At 42.1% G+C, this 22560-nt stretch overlaps 1 protein-coding gene across 4 annotated transcripts; it reads left to right on the top strand.

Moving 5' to 3' along the window:
• The first annotated feature begins 1572 nt into the window (after positions 1-1572).
• TRMO (tRNA methyltransferase O) lies at positions 1573-15853 on the top strand. Of its 4 annotated transcripts, XM_058523606.1 has the most exons (6): positions 1573-1679; positions 6529-6703; positions 9115-9272; positions 11977-12630; positions 13248-13285; positions 15394-15437. In XM_058523606.1, exons 1-5 carry the CDS (start codon positions 1601-1603, stop codon positions 13274-13276), a joined length of 1095 nt encoding a protein of 364 aa, XP_058379589.1. In that variant the 5' UTR covers positions 1573-1600; the 3' UTR covers positions 13277-13285; positions 15394-15437. The 4 variants fall into 4 exon arrangements, with proteins under 4 accessions (XP_058379589.1, XP_058379588.1, XP_058379587.1 ...); XM_058523605.1 differs by lacking the exon at positions 13248-13285 and having other exon boundaries at positions 15394-15853; XM_058523604.1 differs by lacking the exon at positions 13248-13285 and having other exon boundaries at positions 11977-12639; positions 15394-15853.
• The last annotated feature ends 6707 nt before the right edge of the window (positions 15854-22560 follow it).

Genomic DNA, 22560 nt, shown 5'->3' with positions numbered 1-22560 from the left:
TAATCATATATAACAGTAGACAAGATAATAAAAACCTCAAATCATATAATGAAAGGTGCTACATATTTAAGTTCCTGTTTTCCATAAAGAGGAATTTTACCTTTAAAATAGGTAGTGACCCACTTCATCAGTGTCTCCAAGTCTGCTTTGCATTTCAGTACTTGTCACACTTGGTAATTAACGTATTTTTTTGTGCGTGTGATTACCATTGGATATGATATCTAAGGCCAGGAGGGCAAATACCCCTCCTTTTCTACGCTAGTCTGTCCACAAATTAAACGACTATCACTTTCAGCAGCACCACCATCTAGTGGCAAACGCGGCTGTGACGGCCCCGGTTTTACAACGCGTATACAGCTCCGCTGTTCTCAAACTTGTTTCTTCAGCTGCGCAGAACTGTTTCTTCCCGGAAACAGAATAATGGCACACTTTTCCAAATTTTCATGTGGAAAAGACGCATCAGAGGACGCGTATATGATTTTGATCAATTTTTAAAGTGTTTTTTTAAAACCACAATCTTCTCTTTAAATCTTTGGCTCCATCGGCTAGTTATTTTCCACTAGTGATCTAATTAGTCCCTGACAAATGAACAGGTTTAGAAACAGCTTTTCATGGTGGTTAAGCTTTTAAATCTGTGGACTTGTATGCTTTTGAATAATTTATATTGCAAGCAATATGTCTTTTTTTACCTCCCCCTGAACCAACAGGATAAAAAGCCCAGAAACAGAAGAATGTATACAGAGAAATTTGATACTGTGTAGGTGAGACATGACGTTACAAGTGGGCAAAAGGATAGGCTATGGGTGCACAGAAAACCGGTCATCGCATGGGATGAAAAAGTGCTTCTTGTTGGCCCTCAACTTTTCAGAGCTGCCCAGAAGCAACGACCATAATCCCCTCAACGAATATGGCATGTTCACTCTCAATTTCATTCACGTCGGTTCCCGTTAGGTATGGAGCACAAGAAACAGTCCCCACTTCTTAACCCCTAATCCGGTGTGGGGCTCCCCATCCATTAGATTTGAAATAAGGTTCACTTTGATTCCTTTCTCTCAAAACATGGTTTTTATTATGGAAAAGTGGGAGCATATAGAGAAGTATAATCATCTGTGTATTCCCACCACCTAGGGAGAATTTTTAACATTTCCTAACATCCGATTATCGTGCTACGTGGTAATTGCATATACACATCCTTTTTCTTTAAAAATTTTGCGTCGCTCGTTGGATTTGTAGGTTGCTTATTATTAATATTTCGACAGACATCTTTGTGTGTAAATCTTCATCGATGTGTCCCCCTTGGAAAGCGCGGGGACTCGGAGTCGCTCACCGCCCTGAAAGGGACAGGCAACCGCAGCGGGTCGGCGCGAGACAACTGAGACACGGGCTCGGATGAGGAACCGAGGCAGGGACATCTGCTCGGAGTCCCAACCGTGACCTACCGGCGGGCAGCGACGACGCCCGCCGCGCGCGCGCCCCAATTCCCGGCCGCGCGCCCAACCTTGGCACGGCCCCTCCGGCACGGCTAGTGCGCAGGCGCCAGGCTGGAGACCGGAAGCGGAAAGTTTGACCGCGCTGGTCGGCGCCTGTGTGATCAGTAGCCATGCGCGGCGGTTTGGAGGAGGCAGGGCCTCGGCTCACAGCGACCGCGTGCGGGTGCGTGAAGCCGGATCTGGAGACAGGTAATTCTAAGAGGCTAGTCGTTCCGCTCTCAGAAGAGGCCTAGGAGCAGGCAACCGACTTCACTTCAGAGAGGGACGTGAAATGCGACACCTTGGGCTGACTGCGTCATTCTCTGATTGTGAAGGCTCGGGTCACGTGCTCCAGCGACCACGTGATGTGTCTGAGGCGAGCGGGATGACGTCATCTCTCAGTTTTTTGGTAGCTAGGGTCCGCCTGGTCTTGGCGCGGTGGCTGGACTAGCTATGTGCGGTGCAACGGCCTTTGTCTTAGGGAGCTCTCTCTCGGGCAGGAGAGGTGGGATATGTACAGCTGGTGTTAGGACGGTTAGGAGTTAGTAAATGCCAGGAGAGAAGCGTCCTGTGCTGTAGGAAGTGAGGAGGGAGTGGGGCGGGGCAGGGAGTTGGAGGTTGAGGAAATAGTTTTAAACTGGGCCTGGAGAGATGGGCGTGAGTTTGTTTCTCTTTATTTTCATCTCTTTATGTACAGAAGAATATATTAATTTTAGAAACTAGAGGAAGCAAATGGAAGAAAATTAAAGTAGTCGGCCATCACGCAGAGAAAACCACTGTTAATATATTGGTGTCTATCTTCCACACTTGTTTCAGTGCATAGACACTAGAAATATGAGCTGTTATGTTTTATAACTTTAAAAAAGTTTTAAACTGTTTTATAACTTTAAGAAAAACTTAAGATTCATAAAAATCTTTCTATGGCAATGAGTAATTTTAATTTTAAGGGGTTGCATGCTATTTTGTTTTATGGATTTGCTCTAACTTATTTAACCAGTTCCCTATTGTTGGGCATTTAGGTTATTGCCAGTTTCCGTTGTTCTAAATGAAAGTTCTTGAAACTAAAATCTTTGTGTTCTAAATGTTTAACTTAAATTTCCTAAAAGTACTGTTATCTGGTCAAAGGTCAAAGGTTGTGCTCATTGAAAAGAACTTGTTGCACACTGCCAGATTACAGGTCTGATATTTTAACAGGCAGGAAAGAGCAGGGCTCAGAGGTCTATAGAGCACCGCGTTGGGGAGCTGTAAGTCTGAAGGATAGAACAGGGAGATAGGGGAGCCACTGATTGGATTCAGAGTGTAGAGAACCTTGAATATCAGGCTAAGAAATATGACATCTGTTAACAATGGGAAACATGGAAAGGTTAAAGTTAGAGAGTAGCATGGCATAAGGAACTCAGAGTCTGGAAGATTGGTGTAGTGTGTTTTAAGGAGGGAAGGGACGGCAGAGGGGAGACAAATTATGACAAGGTTAATTGGATAGTTCAGGGAAGAGGTGAAAAGGACATGGACTTTTCTTGTGTATTAACGCAGAAAACTCCGCATTAATAACTTACTGGGTTTTTTCTTATTACACAGTTAATACAGTTGTAATATTGTTAAAATGAGGGAAAAGCCTGAGCAAGGGCTTTAAAAACCACTCATTACTGAGCAGCTTCTGTTGTACTGTGTGCTTTACATGTTTTAGTAATCTTACGACTTTCCAAGAGAGGTATTATCCTTGTTTCATAGATGAGAAAACTGGGATTCAGAGAGGTAAGCAGTTTTGCCCAAGGTCACACACATAGTGGAGTGGCCCTGTGCTGTTTTTGTCCCTTTTGTCTTCTGATACCAGTCCTAACCCTCCGTGTTCTTTTGGGGAACGGCTTCTTCCCCTTGCGGTGAGGTTCTTCTGCCAGTACTACTCTGGCGTACCTGTGCTTGTCCCTCTCCTGCATGTAGGCAGTTTGATTTAATTGTTGGTTTACTTGTCCATCTCTGTCAATATACTGGACAACCTGGAGAGCGAGAACTGGTTCTTGTTTATGTCTGTACCCAGGCACTTAGCACAGGGCTTACCAAATGGTAGGTACTTAATGTTATTTTGTTTTTTGAGATGTGATTTAAGAGGAAGATCAGGATTCCCCTGGGTGGAGGTTCTCAGGCCTCCACTTCAAGTAGAACACTCAACATTTATATTTGGAAATTATTGAGCATTTATATTTCCAGCATTTATTATCCCAAGAACAGGGGCACAGAGAATATATAAATAGGTTCTGAGGGTTCAGACATATTAGAATATGATAAGTTCCCACTGCGTTATTAAATGGCCATTTGATATGTTGAGAATGGTCCCAGACATTTAAGAGGGACATAGTTGAGGGACTCCTGCAACATAGGTCCTCGAGTATGCTTTCAGTCCATTGCTAAAACAGTGTTATGCTGCTTATGTTCTTACAGAGATGCTCAAAGAGGGTTGGAACATATCTAATTGGTTATGACTTAGGTTTGTCATAGCTTATGTGTAATCTGGGAAAAACAGGTATAGACTGATTTGATGAAGTGGTAGCTCGGTGAGGTGTAAACTTGCAGGCCCCCAATCCCGTGGTCGGGGCAGAAAGTCTTTAATCATTATTGCGGATATGACATTTCCCGTGATACTGAAGCATGTCGTGAGATTCTCCCCAGCCAACTGGTAACTCCACTGTGATAAGAGTTCTTGTTTTTTATCTTTTCCCCAAACTTAGCACAGTGCCTAGCAATTGTAGACACTTGGAAAGTTTGTTAAACAAATGAAAACAGGACACAGGGATCCCAGCTGATTAAGTTAGGAGTCCTTTTTGGCTGTTTTCCTTCATGACATTTTAATGAACACCAGGGAATTGTTTGACGTCAGTTTTTTCATCTTTAAGATGTTTACTATATCTATTCCAGAGAGCGTAGATGAGGATCAAAAAAGGAAAAGAAAAGAATGCCTGTTACATACTTGGAAAAAAAAAAAATTTGAAGTCATCAAAAACATATACAGTATGGCTGGATCTTAGAATCATAATATTGAGAGAAAAAGCAAGTCTGAGAAGATAACATATAGTTTGATATCAGTTTTTATAGAGCTCAAAGACAAAATCATGAAATATTGTTTAGGCATGCTCATGCATATGATAAAATCATATTTAAAAAGGAAGTGAATGATAAAGACTACCTTCAGGCTCCTGTTTATCGCAGGGGGAAAGGAGGGCCGTGGGGCGTGAGAGAAGTGACATAAAAAGATGCAACTTGTTGGTAAAGCTCTAGTTCTTGGGGTGGTGGGGGTATACAGGATTTTATTATAATATAATGCTTTATTACATATGTGTAGCATATATTATGTGTATCAAATAATTTAGTTTTTATAAGTGAAAATTAATGAAAGGTACTGTGAGAGGCAGCTGCAGGCCCTGTGCTGGTAGGATAGATTTAATGAAAGCCGGAAGTACAATGAGGGTCTAGAGTGTCATTATATCAAAGAAGTTAATAAAGCCTTCATGAGGGGGCCGGCCCGGTGGCGCAAGCGGTTAAGTGTGCGTGCTCTGCTGTGGCGGCCCGGGGTTCGCCGGTTCGGATCCCGCTGTGGCAGCGTCCCATATAAAAAGAAAAAGTAGAGAAAGATGAGCACAGATGTTAGCCCAGGGCCAGTCATTCTTAGAAAAAAAAAAATAATAATAATAATAAAGCCTTCATGAAATGTGAAAAAAAAGTTATCTCTAAGTTAAAGATGGTAGTTGTGGATACCTTGGACTTTAAACCTATATTGATGCTGCCTGGCCATTTTTTCTTCTTTTGAAAGGAGTTACTACTTTTTTAAAAAAATTTTTTAATGACTTGTGATTATTGCAAAAATTTCAAATATTATAGAAATTGCAAAGTTAAATATAAAAACAATCCAAAAATCTCTCCACTCTCAATCTCATTTTAACCACTGTTAATATTTTGGTGAAGATCCTTCTAGATAGCTCTCTAGATATATATATGTACATATTTAGATAGGTAAATGTGTAAATAAATTTTCATAAATAGGATTATGTTATATGTATTCTTTCACTTTTTCCATTTTAATCAGTTTAGACTTACATAATCCTTTTTTCCATGCAGCATGAGTTTTTTGAGTACCTACCCTTTTGTAGGCAAGTACTAGACAATGAGGTCACAGCAGTAAACCAGACAGAAAACCACCTACCCACATGGAGCTTACATTCTAGAGGGGCAGAGAGCTGCTGGAGCAAGCCTAACTGAAATCTATTCTGCCTCTAAATTTTATTTATTTATTTACTTTTCCCCCAAAGCCCCAGTAGATAGTTGTATGTCATAGTTGCACTTCCTTCTAGTTGCTGTATGTGGGACACGGCCTCAGCATGGCCGGAGAAGCCGTGCATCGGTGCGCGCCTGGGATCCAAACCCGGGCCACCAGCATCGGAGTGCGAGCACTTAACCGCTAAGCCACAGGGCCGGCCCTATTCTGCCTCTAGATAGTTTAGTAGTATAGTCCCGTGGACTCTCTTTATTGCTTAATTAAACTAGTTTGTTTCGTATGTTCTGTTGTTTTCAATTGAAAGTGTCTTTACTTGTATAGAACCACTGTCTCCTTTTCTTTTGTTATTCTTTGCTTTGTATTTCACACTCCAGCCAATCAAAATAGCTTGTTTTCTGCATATGCTATAACATTTCTCATTTAACTTTGTGCATGTTTTCCCCTCTATTTGAGATTCCTTTAGCCCTGACCAAGATCACATAACTTAGTAATGGTAGCATAGAATTTGAATTATATTCATAATAGGTCTTCTACAAATGCCCTCTTCCTTTCATTCTTTCTTTCTTAGACCTGTGCTCTTTCCAGTATTTTACCTAAGGGGATATAACAATGTGTATGGAAGGATGAGGATATTTGTATGTATTCATGAATACTGTAACAATCATGTTTTATAGTTGCATCGCACCTAGTAGATTTTAAAACTATGAAATCAGTGCATTAAGGAAAACATGTTTTCCTACATCTTTGCTTGACCTTTTGACTAATGATTTCTTATCTAATTTTCTTCTGTAGGGAATCTTTTAACTGAGCCAATTGGCTACTTGGAATCCTGTTTCTCAGCCAAGAATGGTACTCCAAGGCAGCCATCCATTTGTAGTCATTCGCGGGCTTGTTTGAGGATAAGAAAGAGCATCTTTAATAATCCTGAACACTCCTTGATGGGCTTAGAAGAGTTTTCTCATGTTTGGTAAGTTGTTTTATAGTTAGAAGTGGTACTTCGGGCCAAACCTTGTGCCTAAGTAAAGTGCTCCGGTTGGAAGCAACCTTGGAGCCTGCTGTCCACATCACCCTCGTCAGTCGCATGGAATTCCTGTACTGTATTCATGCACGTGATTGTCTGCATAACTTGGACACCCTCAGGGGAGCTCGGGATCCACTGAGGGGGCACGTTCCATTTCCCATTGGTTCTGATTGTGATGAACACCTTCTGTTGAGCTGAAATCTGTAGACTTCCTTGATTCTATCCATGAGTTCTGTCCTTGAGACCAGTGGTTGACAAGCTACTGCCCGTGGACCAAATCCATCCCACCTTCTGTTTTTGTAAATAAGTTTATGGGAACACAGCCTCGTACGTTCGTTTCTATGTTGGCTGTGACTGCTTTTGTGCTACAACAGCAGAGTTTAGTAGTTACAACAGGGACTGGTTGGTCTGTAAACCCTAAATATTTACTATCTGACCCTTTACAGAAAAAATTTGTGGACCATGCTCTAGACCCATGCAGAATTAAGTCTACTCTTCCTAAAAAACAAAAGTGACCTTAGAAATCTGGATACTTTAAATAGTGTTACTTGTATTAGGGCCTGTGTTATGCTAGTGGTACTCGGTGTCACTTGGAATGCTGTCTCTGTCCATTCTTCCTCACCCCAACATCAGCAGTCTGAATTGGTCTAATTTTACTGGTGAAGACCTAAAATTAAGTGTTTATTCTTAAATAGTTTATTTTTCGTGTTAATTTGGGGACATGAGTAGAGTAGAAAGAACATGGGTGTTCTGATGTAGTTTGTATGATCTTGGTTGAACTATTTAAGTTAAAAACATCACTGATATAAAAAATGGACTCACAAGTATGTAAAGTGATTTTTCCTTCTCTCTCCTATTTTTCTCCTCTCTCGTCCCCACCCCCTAGCCCTCTTCAGAGATGACCACTGTTAACAGCCTGGTGTGTTTCCTGCCAGATGTTTTCTTTTTTTCTTTTTCTTTTTTAATACACATAGAAGCATAAGTGTACACATTTGGGGTGGGTGTTTGTTTTAACAAGTGGAACGTGTTCTCTTCACTTAGTATCTGTCATGACACTATGTATAGAGTTACCTTTTTCGCTTTAGTGGCTCCTGTTATTGTACAGCACAGAGGCACCATGAGTCGACCACTCCCTTGTTAGTGGAGAATTATTTTGCTGCTATGGTAATGCTGTAACAAACCCCTCAGACACATATTTTTGGGCACTTGTATATTTTTATGAGTAGGATATCAGACATGGATATACTGGGTTAGAGGGTATGCATATTTATGATTTTGGAGAGCTACTGCCACATGGCCCTCTTAAAAAACCAATTTATAGGGGCCAGCCCGGTGTCATAGTGGTTGGGTTTGTGCTCTCCACTTAGACTTCCTGGGGTTCATGGGTTCGGATCCCGGGCGTGGACCTACACACTGCTCATTAAGCCATGCTGTGGGGGGATCCCACAAACAAAATAGAGAAAGATTGGGCCAGATGTTAGCTCGGGGACAATCTTCCTCACCAAAAAAAAAATAAACCAAAGAACAATTTATCTTTCAAAGGTATTTGAAAATGACCTTTTCCCTACACCCTTGCCAACACTACATGTTACCAATTTTGTACATTTTTGCCTGACAGGGAAAAATAGTACATATTTATTTTCCAGTTTAATTTCTTAATTATTAGTGAGGTTCAACATCTTTTCATATGATTGTTAGCTATTTCTGATTCTTTTGTGAATTGCCTACTCATATTCTTTGCTTAGTTTCCTATGTAGAGTTGTCCTTACGTTTGTGATTTGTGGGAGCAGTTTATATACACAGATATTACCCATTATACATGTAGCAGACATTTTCTCCTGGGATGACATTTTGTAGTATGTAAATTTAATGATTTAATAGATTCAAATCTGTTACTGTTTTTCTTCATGGATTCCTGCTTTTGCATCTTGTGTAGGAAGGCCTAGTCACGTTATTTAAAATTTCTGAGCCTTAATTTCCTCATCCTTAACATGGGGGATAAGTTATACTTCTTAGGGTTGTTAAGAGGATTAAATATGTCTTAGCATACTCCCTGGCACATAACAGGCACTTACTTAGTAAATATTGTTTAGGCAGGCCCTTTACAAAAATCTGTTAAGTTCTTACCATGCGCCAGTCATTGTGTTAGGGGCAAAGGCTGTAGAGATAAGACTCTGTCTTCCTGCAAGAAATAGGAATGGTTATTATTATTTTTTCCCACTGATTACATTTTAGTACCATTAAAAGCATTCCTCCTGTTTTAATTTGTAGGGATTAAAATTTTTTCCCCCTCAAATCATTATGCTAAATTAACTTGTTCTCTTTTCTTACTCAGCTGTTTGGTTTATTTTCAATAGGATTTTGTTTGTTTTTCACAAAAATGGTCATTTGAGCTGTAAGGCAAAAGTGCAGCCTCCCAGGCTGAATGGTGCGAAGATTGGCGTCTTCTCCACAAGGAGCCCGCATCGTCCCAATGCCATAGGTCTGACCCTGGCCAAACTGGAAAAGGTAGAAGGTAACGCATTTCGTTTCTACTTTTACCTTTTTTCTTTAACCAAAAGAAATCTTGTAAAATCAACATAGTATTCAGCAGGGGCTGTTATTCAGACCAATGATGTTTATTAACCCCTGAAAACCACTAGACATTGAAGAAAAAATGAAATCATTAGAAGAATGTTAGCATTGAAACGCTTTGAAATAAGCTCTCATAGGATGCTGAGAGTTTGTTTATATCATTGCATTTATTAAAAGTTATTAAATTATTTAAAGATAATATTTCATAATCATTAAATTAGTAACCCAATTTTCTCTGACTTAGAATGCAGTAAATACAAAATGCTTTGGAAATAATTAGACACTTTCAAAATTTCACACATAGTAACTGGTTGGACATGCGTATATGGTAAGCACATAGTGTGGTGGTGTATCATTTCTTCCTTGCGGCCTTGAGGAAATGAACGTGTATCATGGCTGCAGTGCAGCCGTCAACTGTGATGTATGGTAGAGGATCTGGGATGAATTGCACTGTAGGCTCAAACATCTGTCAGATTGTGGAAGTACCTGTGCAAAATACCAGATTAGTTTTAACTGTGTTCATATTTAACCTAGTTACTGAGCTGTGCATTTTTGGAAAGCGTCCCGTTCTTGAATCACTCTGACCTAATGAGCACGTTTGTTAGAGAGGCAGAAGATGGAACGGCAGGTAGACTGTGAGTCAGGAGACCATTCCAGGCTTGCACTTGCTTGTTCATAAAGTGGGCAAAGGAGAAGGATCTGCCCTCTCTGGGACTCCACAGCATTTTTTTGAGGATTTTGGGAGACAAAAGCTCTAAGAGTGCTTTTCAGGCTATTGGGTGCTAAAAAGATGAGAGCAGTTATTTTGCAGATTCTTTTCCAGAACTTGAACTCTCCTGCTGGATTGTTTCAGCCGGGCCTTGGGTAGATTTTTCAGAAAAATTCTGAGGCTGATCCAACTTGAGTTTTCTCAGTTTGTGATGGCTAACTGACTTGGGTAACAGTACTGGGACATTTTGTGATCATTTGTGCAACCCACATATATTTTCCGAGCACTGAATATGTGCCAGGCGTTGCTCTAGGTGCTGGGGATATAGCGGTAAACAAATCAGATAGAAATCCTTGCCCTACAGAACTTAACATTCTGACGGGGGAGGTCTAATCAGAAAGGTGAGAGTCACACGGTCGCACTATAGACACTCTTATTAAATAGGCGTTATGGTGACTACTGGTGTTTGTGTGGTGCGTTACAGTTTATAAAGGACGTTCATGTACATTTTCTTACAGTGGCTATGTGGGTTTGATAGGGTAGCAATCTCCATTTTATGGATGAGAGCACTGAGGTTCTTTAATCTATCACTTAGAAAGTCCAGAATCGTCTTTCCAAAGTTCCAGGCTCATTCACAGATAGCATGTTTTAGAAATCAGAGTCCTTTGTTAGTCGTGTTTTTCTTAAATAGAGACAGAATCGAATGTGGTCACGTGCAGTTTTTTGATTCTCATTTGGCCAGTTGCCCAAAGATCAAGTTAGTAGACTGTGTACCAGTAGCAGGAACTGGACAGCAGCTGTGTGGGACAACAGGAGACCTGTCCTTAATATTTGGTAATGGAGTTGTATGTTCTCCTTAATTGCTTGAGTCTTGATGGAGTATTAGATTTCTATTGCTGTGTGACAAATTACCATGCACTTATCAATTTAAACAATACACATTTGTTATATGTTTGAGATGTTATTATGTTTCTGTGGGTCAGAAGTATGGGCATAGCTTAGGGTCCTCCACTTAGAATCTCACTCGACTGCAATTAAAGTGTCAGCTGGGGTAAGTTCTTATCTGGGGTAAGTTCTTATCTGGAGGCTTGAGTGTGGAAGAATCCACTTCCAAGCTCGCTTAGGTTGTTGGCAGACTTCACTTCCTTGTAGGTGTGGGACGGAGGACCCCAGCTTCTTGCTCATTGTTGGCTGGTGGCCGCCCACAGTGCCTGGAGACCACCTGCAGTTGCTTGCCGCATGGGCTTTCCCAGTGTGGCTGCTTACTTCGTCAAGCCCACAGGGAGAGTCTCTGAAGTGAGTCTGCTAGGAAGCATGGGAGTCTTAGATAACATAGTAGTCACTGGAGTGATATCGAGTCACACTCAAGAGGAGGGGATTATACAAGGCTGTATAACACCAGGAAGTGGGCATCATGGGGGCCACCTCAGAGTCTGCCACAATGGAAACCCTCATCTGTCCCACAGAGATAATACTGAGGACTCTGATGTGGCTGGAACTCTGATGAGTTAGAAGCCCCAGTGGTGCAAAGATGAGTTGGCCCATGCAGTGCTCAAGGGCCTACTCACTGTCTAGGGAGAGAGACTCTAAGCAGGTCATTGCCAGATCACGTGAGAAGCGCTCTAGGAGAGGTTTGTACACACATTCCTCTGTGGAACCCAGAGGAAAGAACACTTATGTCTGGAAGAGCCAGAAAGGCTTTGTAGAAGAGGTGTTATGTGAGAGCCTTGAAGAGCAAGTAGGAGTTTGACAGGTAGAGAAGAGGGTGGGTTTCCAGGTGGAAAGAAAAGTGTTTGTCGGCAGGTGTAAAAGAGCCTGGTGCATAAGAGAATTGTGACTAAGCTTGGTGGGGCATAAGCAGATGGTGTTGGTTCTCCAATTGTTTGCACTCTTCTTCATTGTCGATATTTCTAAGAGGATGTTTCTCACATTATAGGTGGAGCTGTATACCTTTCTGGAATTGACATGATTCATGGCACACCCGTACTAGACATAAAGCCCTACATAGCTGATTATGACTCGCCACAAAATTTGATTGAGCCTTTAGGGGACTTTAATGTACGGAATAACCAACATAAAACAAAAAGCATGTCCCAGTTTGATGGCAAGAGTGACAGCTGTGACCAGCGACAGCTCTCAGGGTATGATGAACCACCACCTTACAGATGCACTAAGGAGAAACCTAAATATCCTGAAGACAGAACTTCGGGAGAAAACGACATGAAACGCGACACAGCAAGAGTCCAGCAAAGCTCGCCTAAGCACCAGGAGAGAGCAGCACACTGGGGTTTAGGGTCAAGAAGTGGTCAAAGTCTGAGTGTGGCAGAAGAGCACATTGACCCATATTGCCTGGAGAAGAGCTTTTCAGAGGAAGGAACAGATAAGCGGCTAAGGGGAGGGAGAGAAGCAGTGGTCCCACGAGGAAACAGTGCTGAGAGGCAGCTGGTGGCTGCTCACTGCCCTTCCAGGATGCGTGATGCAGCCCACCGCAGTGTGATTCCCGCCTGGGTGAGGGAGGCCCCTGTGGCCCCCTTGGAAGTCCGGTTTACACCGCACGCAGAGATGGACCTTGGGCACCTCAGTTCAGAAGGTGAGCCAGGTACTTTCCATTTCTTAATTCTGAATGAGAGACGAGCTTTTACTAGGAGATTTAGCCCAATTTAATACTTCTGAGGGCCGTTATATGGAGTATTTGTCAGTGTGACCGTTGTAAAGAACTGTAGGAGTATAAAATAATATTTGGGCAGCACCATCATCTGACGACTTTCATTCACCAACTGTTCGTGCAGCGCAGTGAGTCCCAGGCACGCAGTAAAGTGTTTGCTGAGAGTGGCTCCTGCCTCATGGGATGGCCCGTGATTTAGGGCCCCGTGTCTGTCTGGTACAGTAGTTCTTGGAGTTTTCAGACAGCATTCAGAAGCTAAATTGTGTTTCTTCTGTACTTAAGCAGATTACGTTTTTTTCATCTGTTTAGTATCTGACTAGAGAAATGCCCCATCTTACTCTGTCAGGTGGCTGATAGCTTAGCCTCTGGCTCTGAGCCCAGAAGTAAGAGGGAAAGAGTCTTTTAGCACAGAAGTTGTCCCTTAAAGTCCCAGCACTAGAAACATACACTTTACTATGGAAGAAAGGCCACAGGGGTTTTACTTGGAGCCTGTTTACATTAACACATGGTTCTTAACAAACGTTGTTGTCTGGTTTCTCTAGCCCCCAGCAGATCCCAAGCAGCAGTCTAGAATGAAGAGGTGGGTGCAGTGAGTGGTTCCATTAAAGTTGCCAAGGAGATGTCAGGTTTCATCTGCCACTGGAGGGTTGTGTTCTCGTTCTTCTAAGGCTTTGTGTTTAAACAAAGTATTTGATTTTTAAATTGATCTCTTTATTTAAAAAGTTTTGTTTATGAAGGTCGTTTCATCACTGTATACAGTTGATGGGAGGAGGAATTTTTAGTTTTAAAAGGAATTTGTGGTAGAACAAAGCAGATGCTTTATATTGGAAAAATATATGTATACTGGAAGACACTTTATATTGACACTTACTTCTCGTCTTGGGGTTATTGTTGAATGCTTCCTACTTTGGAAACTTCTGTTATTTTTTAAACTGCAGTCTATCTGAGAGGTTACATTATGCCTTATTGATAAAAATGGTTAAAAAGAGAAATTATGAAATATAACTATAAAGCAGGCACTGATTTCTAACAGAGAGGAGAATTTAGACCCAGTACAGAAATAAGAAATTACCTCAGAAAGTTCAGCGTCTAGAAAAATTGGCTGTGGAAGAGAGTGCTGTGGGCACACAAGGGAGAGAAGGGTTCTGACTTGGGGAGTGGGGAGGAAACCTGGGAAGGCTTCCTGAAGGAAAAAGCATTTGAGCTGAGCCTGAAAGGATAAGTAGGACGGGAAGTGAGAGGAGAGGGGCACCTATGCCCAATCAACAGCCAAGCAAAGGCCTGGAGCTTCAACCAGAGACACACACTGAAGAGTAATGTGTTTGGAACTCCTCTGTTTTTGAGTGACCTTAGAGTCATTTTATGAGCTGTGCTGTTGCACGAGGAATCTTATCACTGCATAATTGGTCCTTGGTTTTTGGCCAAAAACTGAACTTCATGGCTTTACTTACCAGCTTTTGTATTGGATGTAGCCCAGAGTGATTTTTAGCTATTTTCTTTTTTCTTAATTTTTTTATTGCGGTAACATTGGTTTATAACATTGTATAAATTTCAGGTCTACATCATTATACTTCTATTTCTGCATAGATTACATCATGTTCACTACCCAAATACTAATTACAACCCATCACCACACACATGTGCCCAATCATCCCTTTCACCCTCCTCCCTCCCCGCCTTCCCCTCTGGTAACCACCAATCCAATCTCTGTCTCTATGTGTTTGTTTGTTCTTGCTGTTATCTTCTACTTATGAGTGAGATCATATGGTATTTCACCTTCTCCCTTTGGCTGTTTTCTAAAAACTGAATTTACTTTCAGAAGGATGAAGATCCACCACCACTCCAGATGGTATTTTGAGCAGGGACAACATTGTTTAAAGCATATGCCTTCCTGGAAGGGCCTGCACTTCTTTTGGATGTATGTTATGTTGTGGCTATTAAAAACTAGGTCACAGCTATTTTTTAATTTAAGTTTTGTACATAATGTATTTTAGAAATTAAAATATGTCTACAATGATATAAATGTAGGGAGTTTTGCTGCTTGACAGAGTAAGCATCTGTTTACCTGAAATGCACACCTGGTGGAACAGAGTGGCCTGTTCCCTAGTGATGGCATTGAACTTTCTCAGTGTGTCTGTCTCACTGGTTCCACAAGGCCTCTCTCATGTCCTTGTTCCTTAGGAATGTGGGGTTACCTGTAACGTGGGGCTGTGATGCCGGCTCTCTGGGGCACCCTCCCTGCCTGTAGCGAGGGCTCTGGGTGTGTGTGCTTTAGTCCTCTCTCTCGTGGCTTTCTGAGAATGCTGGGACTTCCCGTGCACATCCCTGACCATCCCTCCATTGTGAGAAGAAAGTTACAAGGAATTGAAGTGAAGTCTGCATCGAGCATAGAAAAGTGGCATTTAGGTTGTCAGAACACGAAAGCTCAGCTCTCCTAGTTAGGGAACTAAGGAAGAATACCACCAGTTTTTTTGTTCAGCAGATGAAGATTTGAGGGGTGCGTAAGTTTAATCTAATGACAGTAAATACCACTGGAAGGTGACATTCTCTGTAAAGAATGAGTAGATTTCCAGACCCTGTTCATTTTAAGTGATGTTCAAGGGACCAACCAAACTCCACGTTGAAGTTCCCTGTAATGAAACTTGACCTGCATGATTTTGAACATAAGTTCTGTTCTTCTCATTGCAGATGTCGGTCAGGCGTCATTTAAATATTTTCAGTCAGCAGAGGAAGCAAGGCATGCCATCGAGGCTGTGTTGTCCGCCGACCCTCGATCTGTGTACCGACGGAAGCTCTGCCAGGACCGTCTTTTCTACTTTACTGTAGACGCGGCACATGTCACTTGCTGGTTTGGTGACGGCTTTGCAGAGGTTCTGAGGATCAAGCCGGCTTCTGTGCCTGCTCAGATGACTGACGGCGCGGAGTTCGCGGTGTCTCTGGGTTGTCGGTAGCGTCTGTCGTGTCTTGCAGCCCACCTCGTTGACTGGGGAGGTGGCTGCTGGATTTCCTGTACAAGCTAATGGTGGGCCTTCTTTGCAGAAAGAAGCAGCACTTTGTGATCTCACTGCTCTGATTGATTTGGGTTGTTCAAAATATTTATTTGAAAAACGTTTAATTTTATTTAATAAATTGAGAGAGATGAAATTTAGAGAAATCGCCATATGCTTTTTGATTGGTTAATATTGAAGAATCTGAAGGTGATGATGTCTCAGTGACTTCTGAAAGGAGCCGACTGTTGTTGGCACTTGACAAAATTGGGTAGAGATCATTCCAGCAGAGACTTTCAAGCTGAGGGGATCTGTTCAACAGCTCACATCGGTTTTCCTGTCTGGAAAAGGCTGACCTCCCTATTTTATTCTCAATCAAACTAAGTTATGATATCTTAGGAAACTAACAAATCAAAAACAATTGCTTATAAAAATCTTTAGAGGTTAAACCGCTGGTTCAGAGACTGTCATACGCACACGTGTGAGTACAGGCGTATCTCCGTTTATCGAGCTTCGCTTTATTCTGCTTTGCAGATACTGCTTTTTTTTACAAGACCCTCCACCAGCAAAAACATTACGACTCACTGAAGGCTTAGATGATGGTTAGCATATTTTAGCAATGAAGTATTTTTACATTAAGGTATGGCTTTTTTTTTTTATAATTTTATTTATTTATTTATTTTTTCCCCCCAAAGCCCCAGTAGATAGTTGTGTGTCATAGCTGCACATCCTTCTAGTTGCTGTATGTGGGACACGGCCTCAGCATGGCTGGAGAAGCAGTGCACCGGCGCGCGCCCGGGATCTGAACCCGGGCCGCTAGCAGCGGAGCGCGCGCACTTAACTGCCAAGCCACGGGGCCGGCCCTAAGGTATGGCTTTAAATTAAGGGTTTTTTTAGACATAATGCTATTGCACCCTTAATAGACTACAGTATAGTATAAACATAACTTTTATATACACTGGGAAACCAAAAAATTCCTGTGACTTGCATTATTTTGACTCGCGCTTTATTGCGACTCGTGCTTTATTGCAGTGGCCTGGAACCGAACCCACTGAGGTACGCCCGTTTATACATTTAATCCTGATCCCAAAATAGAGACTCCAAGATTTCTTTGGATGTCTTTGTCACCCTCGTAAGTTCAAGAAAATAACTTAGTTACTGTTTTATTTTTTATTTATTCTATGACTGTTTACTGAGAACCTAGTATGGGTTAGGTTTTGGTGATAAGATGAACAAGATGCAGTTCTTGTTGCAAGTCATAGTTAGTGGAGGAAATAAGACAAGCACATTATTGTATTACAGTTAGATAATATAGTAATAAAGTCTGTACATGGTTCCTGTGTAGTAACATGTAGGAAGTAATTGTAAGAATGTTTGCCTATAGGTGATTTTAATGATGTGATCCCAGATAACTGAAGATTTATGATCAGTGAAACCAGCTTAGACATCTGTCAACATGACATAGGCTTTCCTAATCACAATTGTAAATCTTAATAGTTGATTGATCATGGTTTCGAAATGAGCCTTGCTGCCTGTAGATGCTTGCCCAGAGTCATCTGTGGCTGATGACTCTGCACTCTGGAACCAAATTGGGTTGTCTTTGAGGTTACATAGAACCTCCTGGGGAGGTATTTTTAATTTGATGTTTAAAATTAGCTTTTTATTTTGAGACAGTTATAGATTCACAGGAAGTTGCAAAAATAGTGCAGAGGCCCCGTGTACCCTTCATTTAGCTTCTTCCAGAGGTAAAATCTTACATAACTAGAGTATAATATTAAAACTAGGAAGTTGACATAGGTACAATCTACTCTTTAGTTTGATTTTGATGTCTGTTCTCCTAAACAACTTATTTGAAATTGAATCAGGGCTTAGAGCACAAAATGTTGATATTTAATATGGAAAAAATAATTCTGGGGACGATACGAACCAGCTGTCTGGCAAGAGGACTGTTCAGTTGTTTGGGGTTTTAATATACATTCTCAGGATTTTAGAACTAAAATCGTAAATATAATCCAGGTTAGTTCTCTGCCAGCTCACTGGTCTCTTCAGTATTCCCAGTTTGGCCTTCTAGCCCCTGCTTCAGCCCCTCAGTGATGACCCTTCACCCCTGCCCTGTGTAGCTCATTACGTATGGACAGTGCTCGTTGTTAAATGTTCTGCCTTTATGAGAGATAAAATCTGTTCTCTGATAACTCCACCCCCTAGTGGGGCCACATAGCGTGAGGCTGACGGCACTCCCGTGTTAGCCTGTCAAATGCCATTCCAGCTCTCCACCCCTCCGTCATCTCTTGGTTGAGCACCCCCATTTTCTTCAGCTGTTTCTCATACAACCTGTTCTCAAGCTTCTCACCATCCCCAATCCTTGAGTTCCCTGTATGGGCTTTTCTCTCTAGGCATGTATTTCCAGTGTCCTGTTGTGAAGAAATTTGGATCTCTAGGTGATAAATTTCCATCCTTCACAAAGAGAAATAGTTTGAAGCAAGTCTTATATTCTTTTTCATCTTGGAAACTTTGTCAAAAGAGGAAGAAAGGGACACAGTTCTCTGTACTATGCTTAAATGACATCCACCTTAAATTTAGCCTTTGCTTTTTGGTGCCTGTAGAGGGAGCCCTTGATAGGTGATTATTTTCACTAGCTTGGTGATAAACTCCAGGAGTTCAAGCTGTTCAGGTAATTTTGGCTTTCGGCCCACCTGCCCCACTTCCACAAGAAATGCTGATTCTTGTCAATCACATATAGGAAGAGATTAGAAGCTTGAGTGCCATTTATTAAATTTTTAAATTGTAACTTTGCTTAAGGGGTGAGATGGATTATTCCAGAATGTGGAGGCTGTGCACAACCAGGTAATTTGACTCATTAGCCAAACCCATGAGCATGCGTGTACAAGGCATTCACTCTGGTTATGTTTGTGACTTTTTTCCTTTGGAGAGAAGAAAATGAAGTTGAAGACATGAATCAAATTCTTGTTGGTAGTTTTCTTTTTATGATATGGTCCCAAAGAAGGCAGATGAGAACTCAATAATATTGAAATCTGTATCAGTTACTGAACTTTTATCATGTCCTTGGCACTGGGCTGTGGTACCTTTTGGTCATCGATCAGAGGTTAAGTAAGAGCCTCAGGCTCACACAGCTGGTCAGCCATGTGTTGAGGTTTCCACCCATCCGGTCAGGCCCCTTCCCAGCCTGGCTCTGCTGCCTCCCCCAGTGCAGATGCAGATGCTCAGCCAAGCATGCTGGTTCATTTGAGGGTCAGCAGTTCCATATGCTTAAACATAGGACTTTTTACTTAGAGCGATGTTCATGGGAATCCAACCACTAATGAAGAACAGGTTGAGGAATAAGGGCAGAAAAGCCCATTCCCACCAGCTCTGTCTGGAAGCTCCAGGGAAGCGGGGTGGAAGATGCGGAGAACACTGGGTTTGGCTTCAGGAACTTCAAGTGCTGTTTTCTGCTCTGCCTTTTGCTGGCTGTGTGACCTTGGGCAAGTGCCTGTATCCATCTCCAGCTCCCTGACCTTACAGGGTTGTTACAAGGATAGTGCCTGGGAAAGTGTTTTCTAAAGTCTTTAGTGGTCTGTAAACCTAGGTGAATCTTGATTGTGCCTGTCTTCATTGACACCCTTCCTCTGCCACACTGCTGTGGCTTACCTGGCTGGACAAGCAGATTCAGGGGAGTCAAGGGGTCCCTAAAATCCAATATATGGATGGCCTCTGTTTTCTTTTTTTATTGCAGAAATACTTAAAAAAAAAAAAAGGACTCCTTTTGGCAAGTTATATGATGTTTTGCTAAGGGAGATATCACCAAGTGCCCCCACCTTAAGGACCGGTTGGCATTATGCCACCTGCCCAGGGTAACTTCTTCCTCCCTCCCGGCTTTTCCTCCTGGGGTCGTACATGTACCCTGTGCCCCCTTCACTGCCCACGTGCACAGTCCCCAGCTCAGTCCCTTTCTCACCCATGAGCCTCTTGAGCGCCTTTCTCTTCACATCCTTTCCTGACTCCAGCCCAGATAGTTCAGGACAATCTCTGCCTTTTATAAGAAAATAAAATTGGCATCATGGTGTGAAATCATTAAAGTAAGTTCTACCTCTATGACTGAGAAGAGGCAAGTCATACATTTTAAAGCTGAAAGAAATATAATAGGGATTTTTTTTTCATTGTTAAAAATAAGGCTCCTAATCTAGGAGGTCACAAAATGACTCTCCAGTATCTCTATTCTCCTCGCTGCCCCTTCTCTGCCTCTGTGGATTCCAGCAGGTGCAACTCAGAGAGTTCAAGGTTTAGGTCAGTGCATGTGACTGAACAACAAGCAAAGAAAAGCCTGTTCAGTGCCCATGGGGGCGAAAACTCAGTGATACACTGTTTTTTGATGGAGGGGGCCACTTGGCCTATGAACTCAACTACATGAACCAACCAAATTTGAGTCAATGTGTATTTATGTCATACCGACAAAAATGGTGGGATTGAATGTGATACAGTGTTATCAACCTCTCCTGCTTGTAGATAACTTGAAAATTCTATTCAGATTCTTCACCAATTCTTCATGCAATTCAAGAAATATGAAAGTTTTTTATTCAGTGTCAACAATTTTTATTTTAAAAACCCACATGCTAAACACTGACAAACTGTCTAATAATTCTTCGCATTGGTATAGACATTATGGTTTACAAAGCCACTTTAAATATATTATCTCATTTGATATCTTAGCAACATTATGGGTTAATTTTGCTTCTGAGAGCTGAGCTGGGGGCCTAACTGCTGTTTAGAACAGGGGTCAGCAAACTACAGGCTGAAGGCCAAGGTCGGCCCACAGCCTGCTTCTGTGCAGCCTAAGAGCCAAGATTGGTCTTTATATTTTTAAAAGATTATAAACCAAAAAAACCCAGAGAATAACACGTGACAGAGACTGGTCTGCAAAGCTGAGAATATTTACTCTCTGGCCCTTTATAGAAAAAATTTGCTGACTCTGATTGAGAACATTATTTCACTGAAAATGTTTTGAGTTCCAGAAAGGTTATTTACAAATTAAGTTTTTAGGTTATCACATGTTTCTAAATCAAGGACTATCTGTATTTGGAAAGGATTTAGTCATGAGCCGTGTGAGAAAGTCTGTAAGACATAAATAGTATGTATTATAATGTCCTATTCGTATGTGTAAACTGAGATCATACAAATCCATGTTTACACATATGTAGAGAATTTCTAGAAGGATAAAAGTATGCTAACAGTTACCTCTGGGAGGCGGGCTCTGGGGGCTCATTGGGGAAGGAAACTTCACTTTGCTCTCTTCAGTAGGTTATAGATATGTTTTCTAATCACGAGCACACGTTGTTTTTATATGTGGAACTTAAGGAGAGTAAAATGTCCAGTCCTCAAACTGGACCGGACCTGATATGTTGGTGTAACTTAACTAATAAGTTAGATTTATGTATCTAAGTACAGAACTATATATCCTCCTTCCCTCCCTCCCTCCCCCAAAATCTGGTAAATATGGTTAGAGACATTTTTACTTTTTCCTGAAACATCACATGTGGATCATAAAACCAAAAACCGCCCAGGTCACACATGAGCTGTGAGGCTGCGCCAGTTTGGGGCAGGTAAACTGTCTGAGCCTGGGCAGCTTGTCCCCGAGGATGCACTGACGCTTTCTGATCTTCAGAGATGGGGTGTTGGATAAGGCATTGTGTCTCCAGGTGGAAGACAGGCGCCTATGTGGATAGTGTTACCGGCAGAGGGCTGAGATGCCAAGAGGGCCTTAAGCCCAGTACTCTCCAAACCTGTGCAGTTCATCCAGTGTGGACCAAGGGATGGGTCTCTGCTTGTAGGATCCACTCACTCATCAGCTCCACCCACTGGTTCTCTGTGTACCTGCACTTAGTGAGCTCACAGGCCACGTGACTGGTGGGGATTGCTCTCCCTGCGTCCCCAGGGCTGGCCCTTACCCACTGTCAGAATGAGAACTCTGAGCTCAGTCAGAGGAAAGGAGAGGCTTGGAGCTGGGGATCGGCTGTGCCCACTAGGTAAGGGGGTTGTGCTGTGGTGGAGGTGGGGTGGAATAGGAGGAAGGGCAGGCAGGCATGTTGGCAGAGAGCAGAGCAGAGCCTGTGTTGGGCGTGGAGTAGGGCTGTCAACAGATTTGGAGGCTTAGTCTCTGCCTGGCTTGGGGGAGGAGTTGAGATCTGAGAGAACTGGCAGAGCCAAGGCAGGACTGAGTCCCAGAGGGGTTAGGCAGGTTATCCAGGGGACCTCAGGGACCTCAAGGCAAGAACTCCCTCATATTGAAGTTGGAGATTTTTATTCCTTAGTTCTAACATCCCATCTTCGCCAAGATATAAGATCACGTTCAAAGATACCTTCAGTATAGTAGGATAACGTGAATAAGGAGTGCTTGCAAGTGATGAAACAAAGGGAAAACAAATGACTTAAAATGGGTTGATAAGTGAAGCCATGCACAAAATGTCCACTGGGTCATGAGGTGGAGGAGCTTGGTCATCAGAGTTTGCCCTCTCTTCCTGTTGGGAATCCTTCACCACCACGTGAGCAAGCCTGGGTTAGCTTGCTGGATGATGAGAGATACATGGCTGAGTGTGAGCTGACACAGGATCATGAGGAAAAAAATGTTCATTATTTTAAGCCAGTAATTTTGGGGTGGTTTGTTATAAAGCAAAAGCTAGCTTATATATTTAGCTTCCATGCTCTTGAGAGGAGCAGTGGAAAGATGGAGTTTATCTAATAGGAGGGTTTAACATGAAAAAATCCTAAAATGATGGTGGAGTCTTTAGGGCAAAGTGGATTTTTGTGATGAAAATCATGACAGAGTAGTAATAAATATTAGAGCTAACATTTATCAAGCACTGTGGGTCAGGTA

This window comes from Diceros bicornis, chromosome 28, assembly GCF_020826845.1.
Source record: "Diceros bicornis minor isolate mBicDic1 chromosome 28, mDicBic1.mat.cur, whole genome shotgun sequence".
NCBI classification, from domain to species: domain Eukaryota; kingdom Metazoa; phylum Chordata; class Mammalia; order Perissodactyla; family Rhinocerotidae; genus Diceros; species Diceros bicornis.
Note: the sequence above shows the minus strand (reverse complement) of the source record. Positions and strands in the feature narration are given on the sequence as shown.

Bases quoted from the DNA above. Each gene is read 5' to 3' on its own strand.
- TRMO (XM_058523604.1), top strand. From the start codon at position 1,601: ATGCGCGGCGGTTTGGAGGAGGCAGGGCCTCGGCTCACAGCGACCGCG. The intron at 1,680-6,528 runs GTAATTCTAAGA...TTTCTTCTGTAG, and splicing joins GAAGCCGGATCTGGAGACAG to GGAATCTTTTAACTGAGCCA. The intron at 12,640-15,393 runs GTACTTTCCATT...TTCTCATTGCAG, and splicing joins CAGTTCAGAAGGTGAGCCAG to ATGTCGGTCAGGCGTCATTT.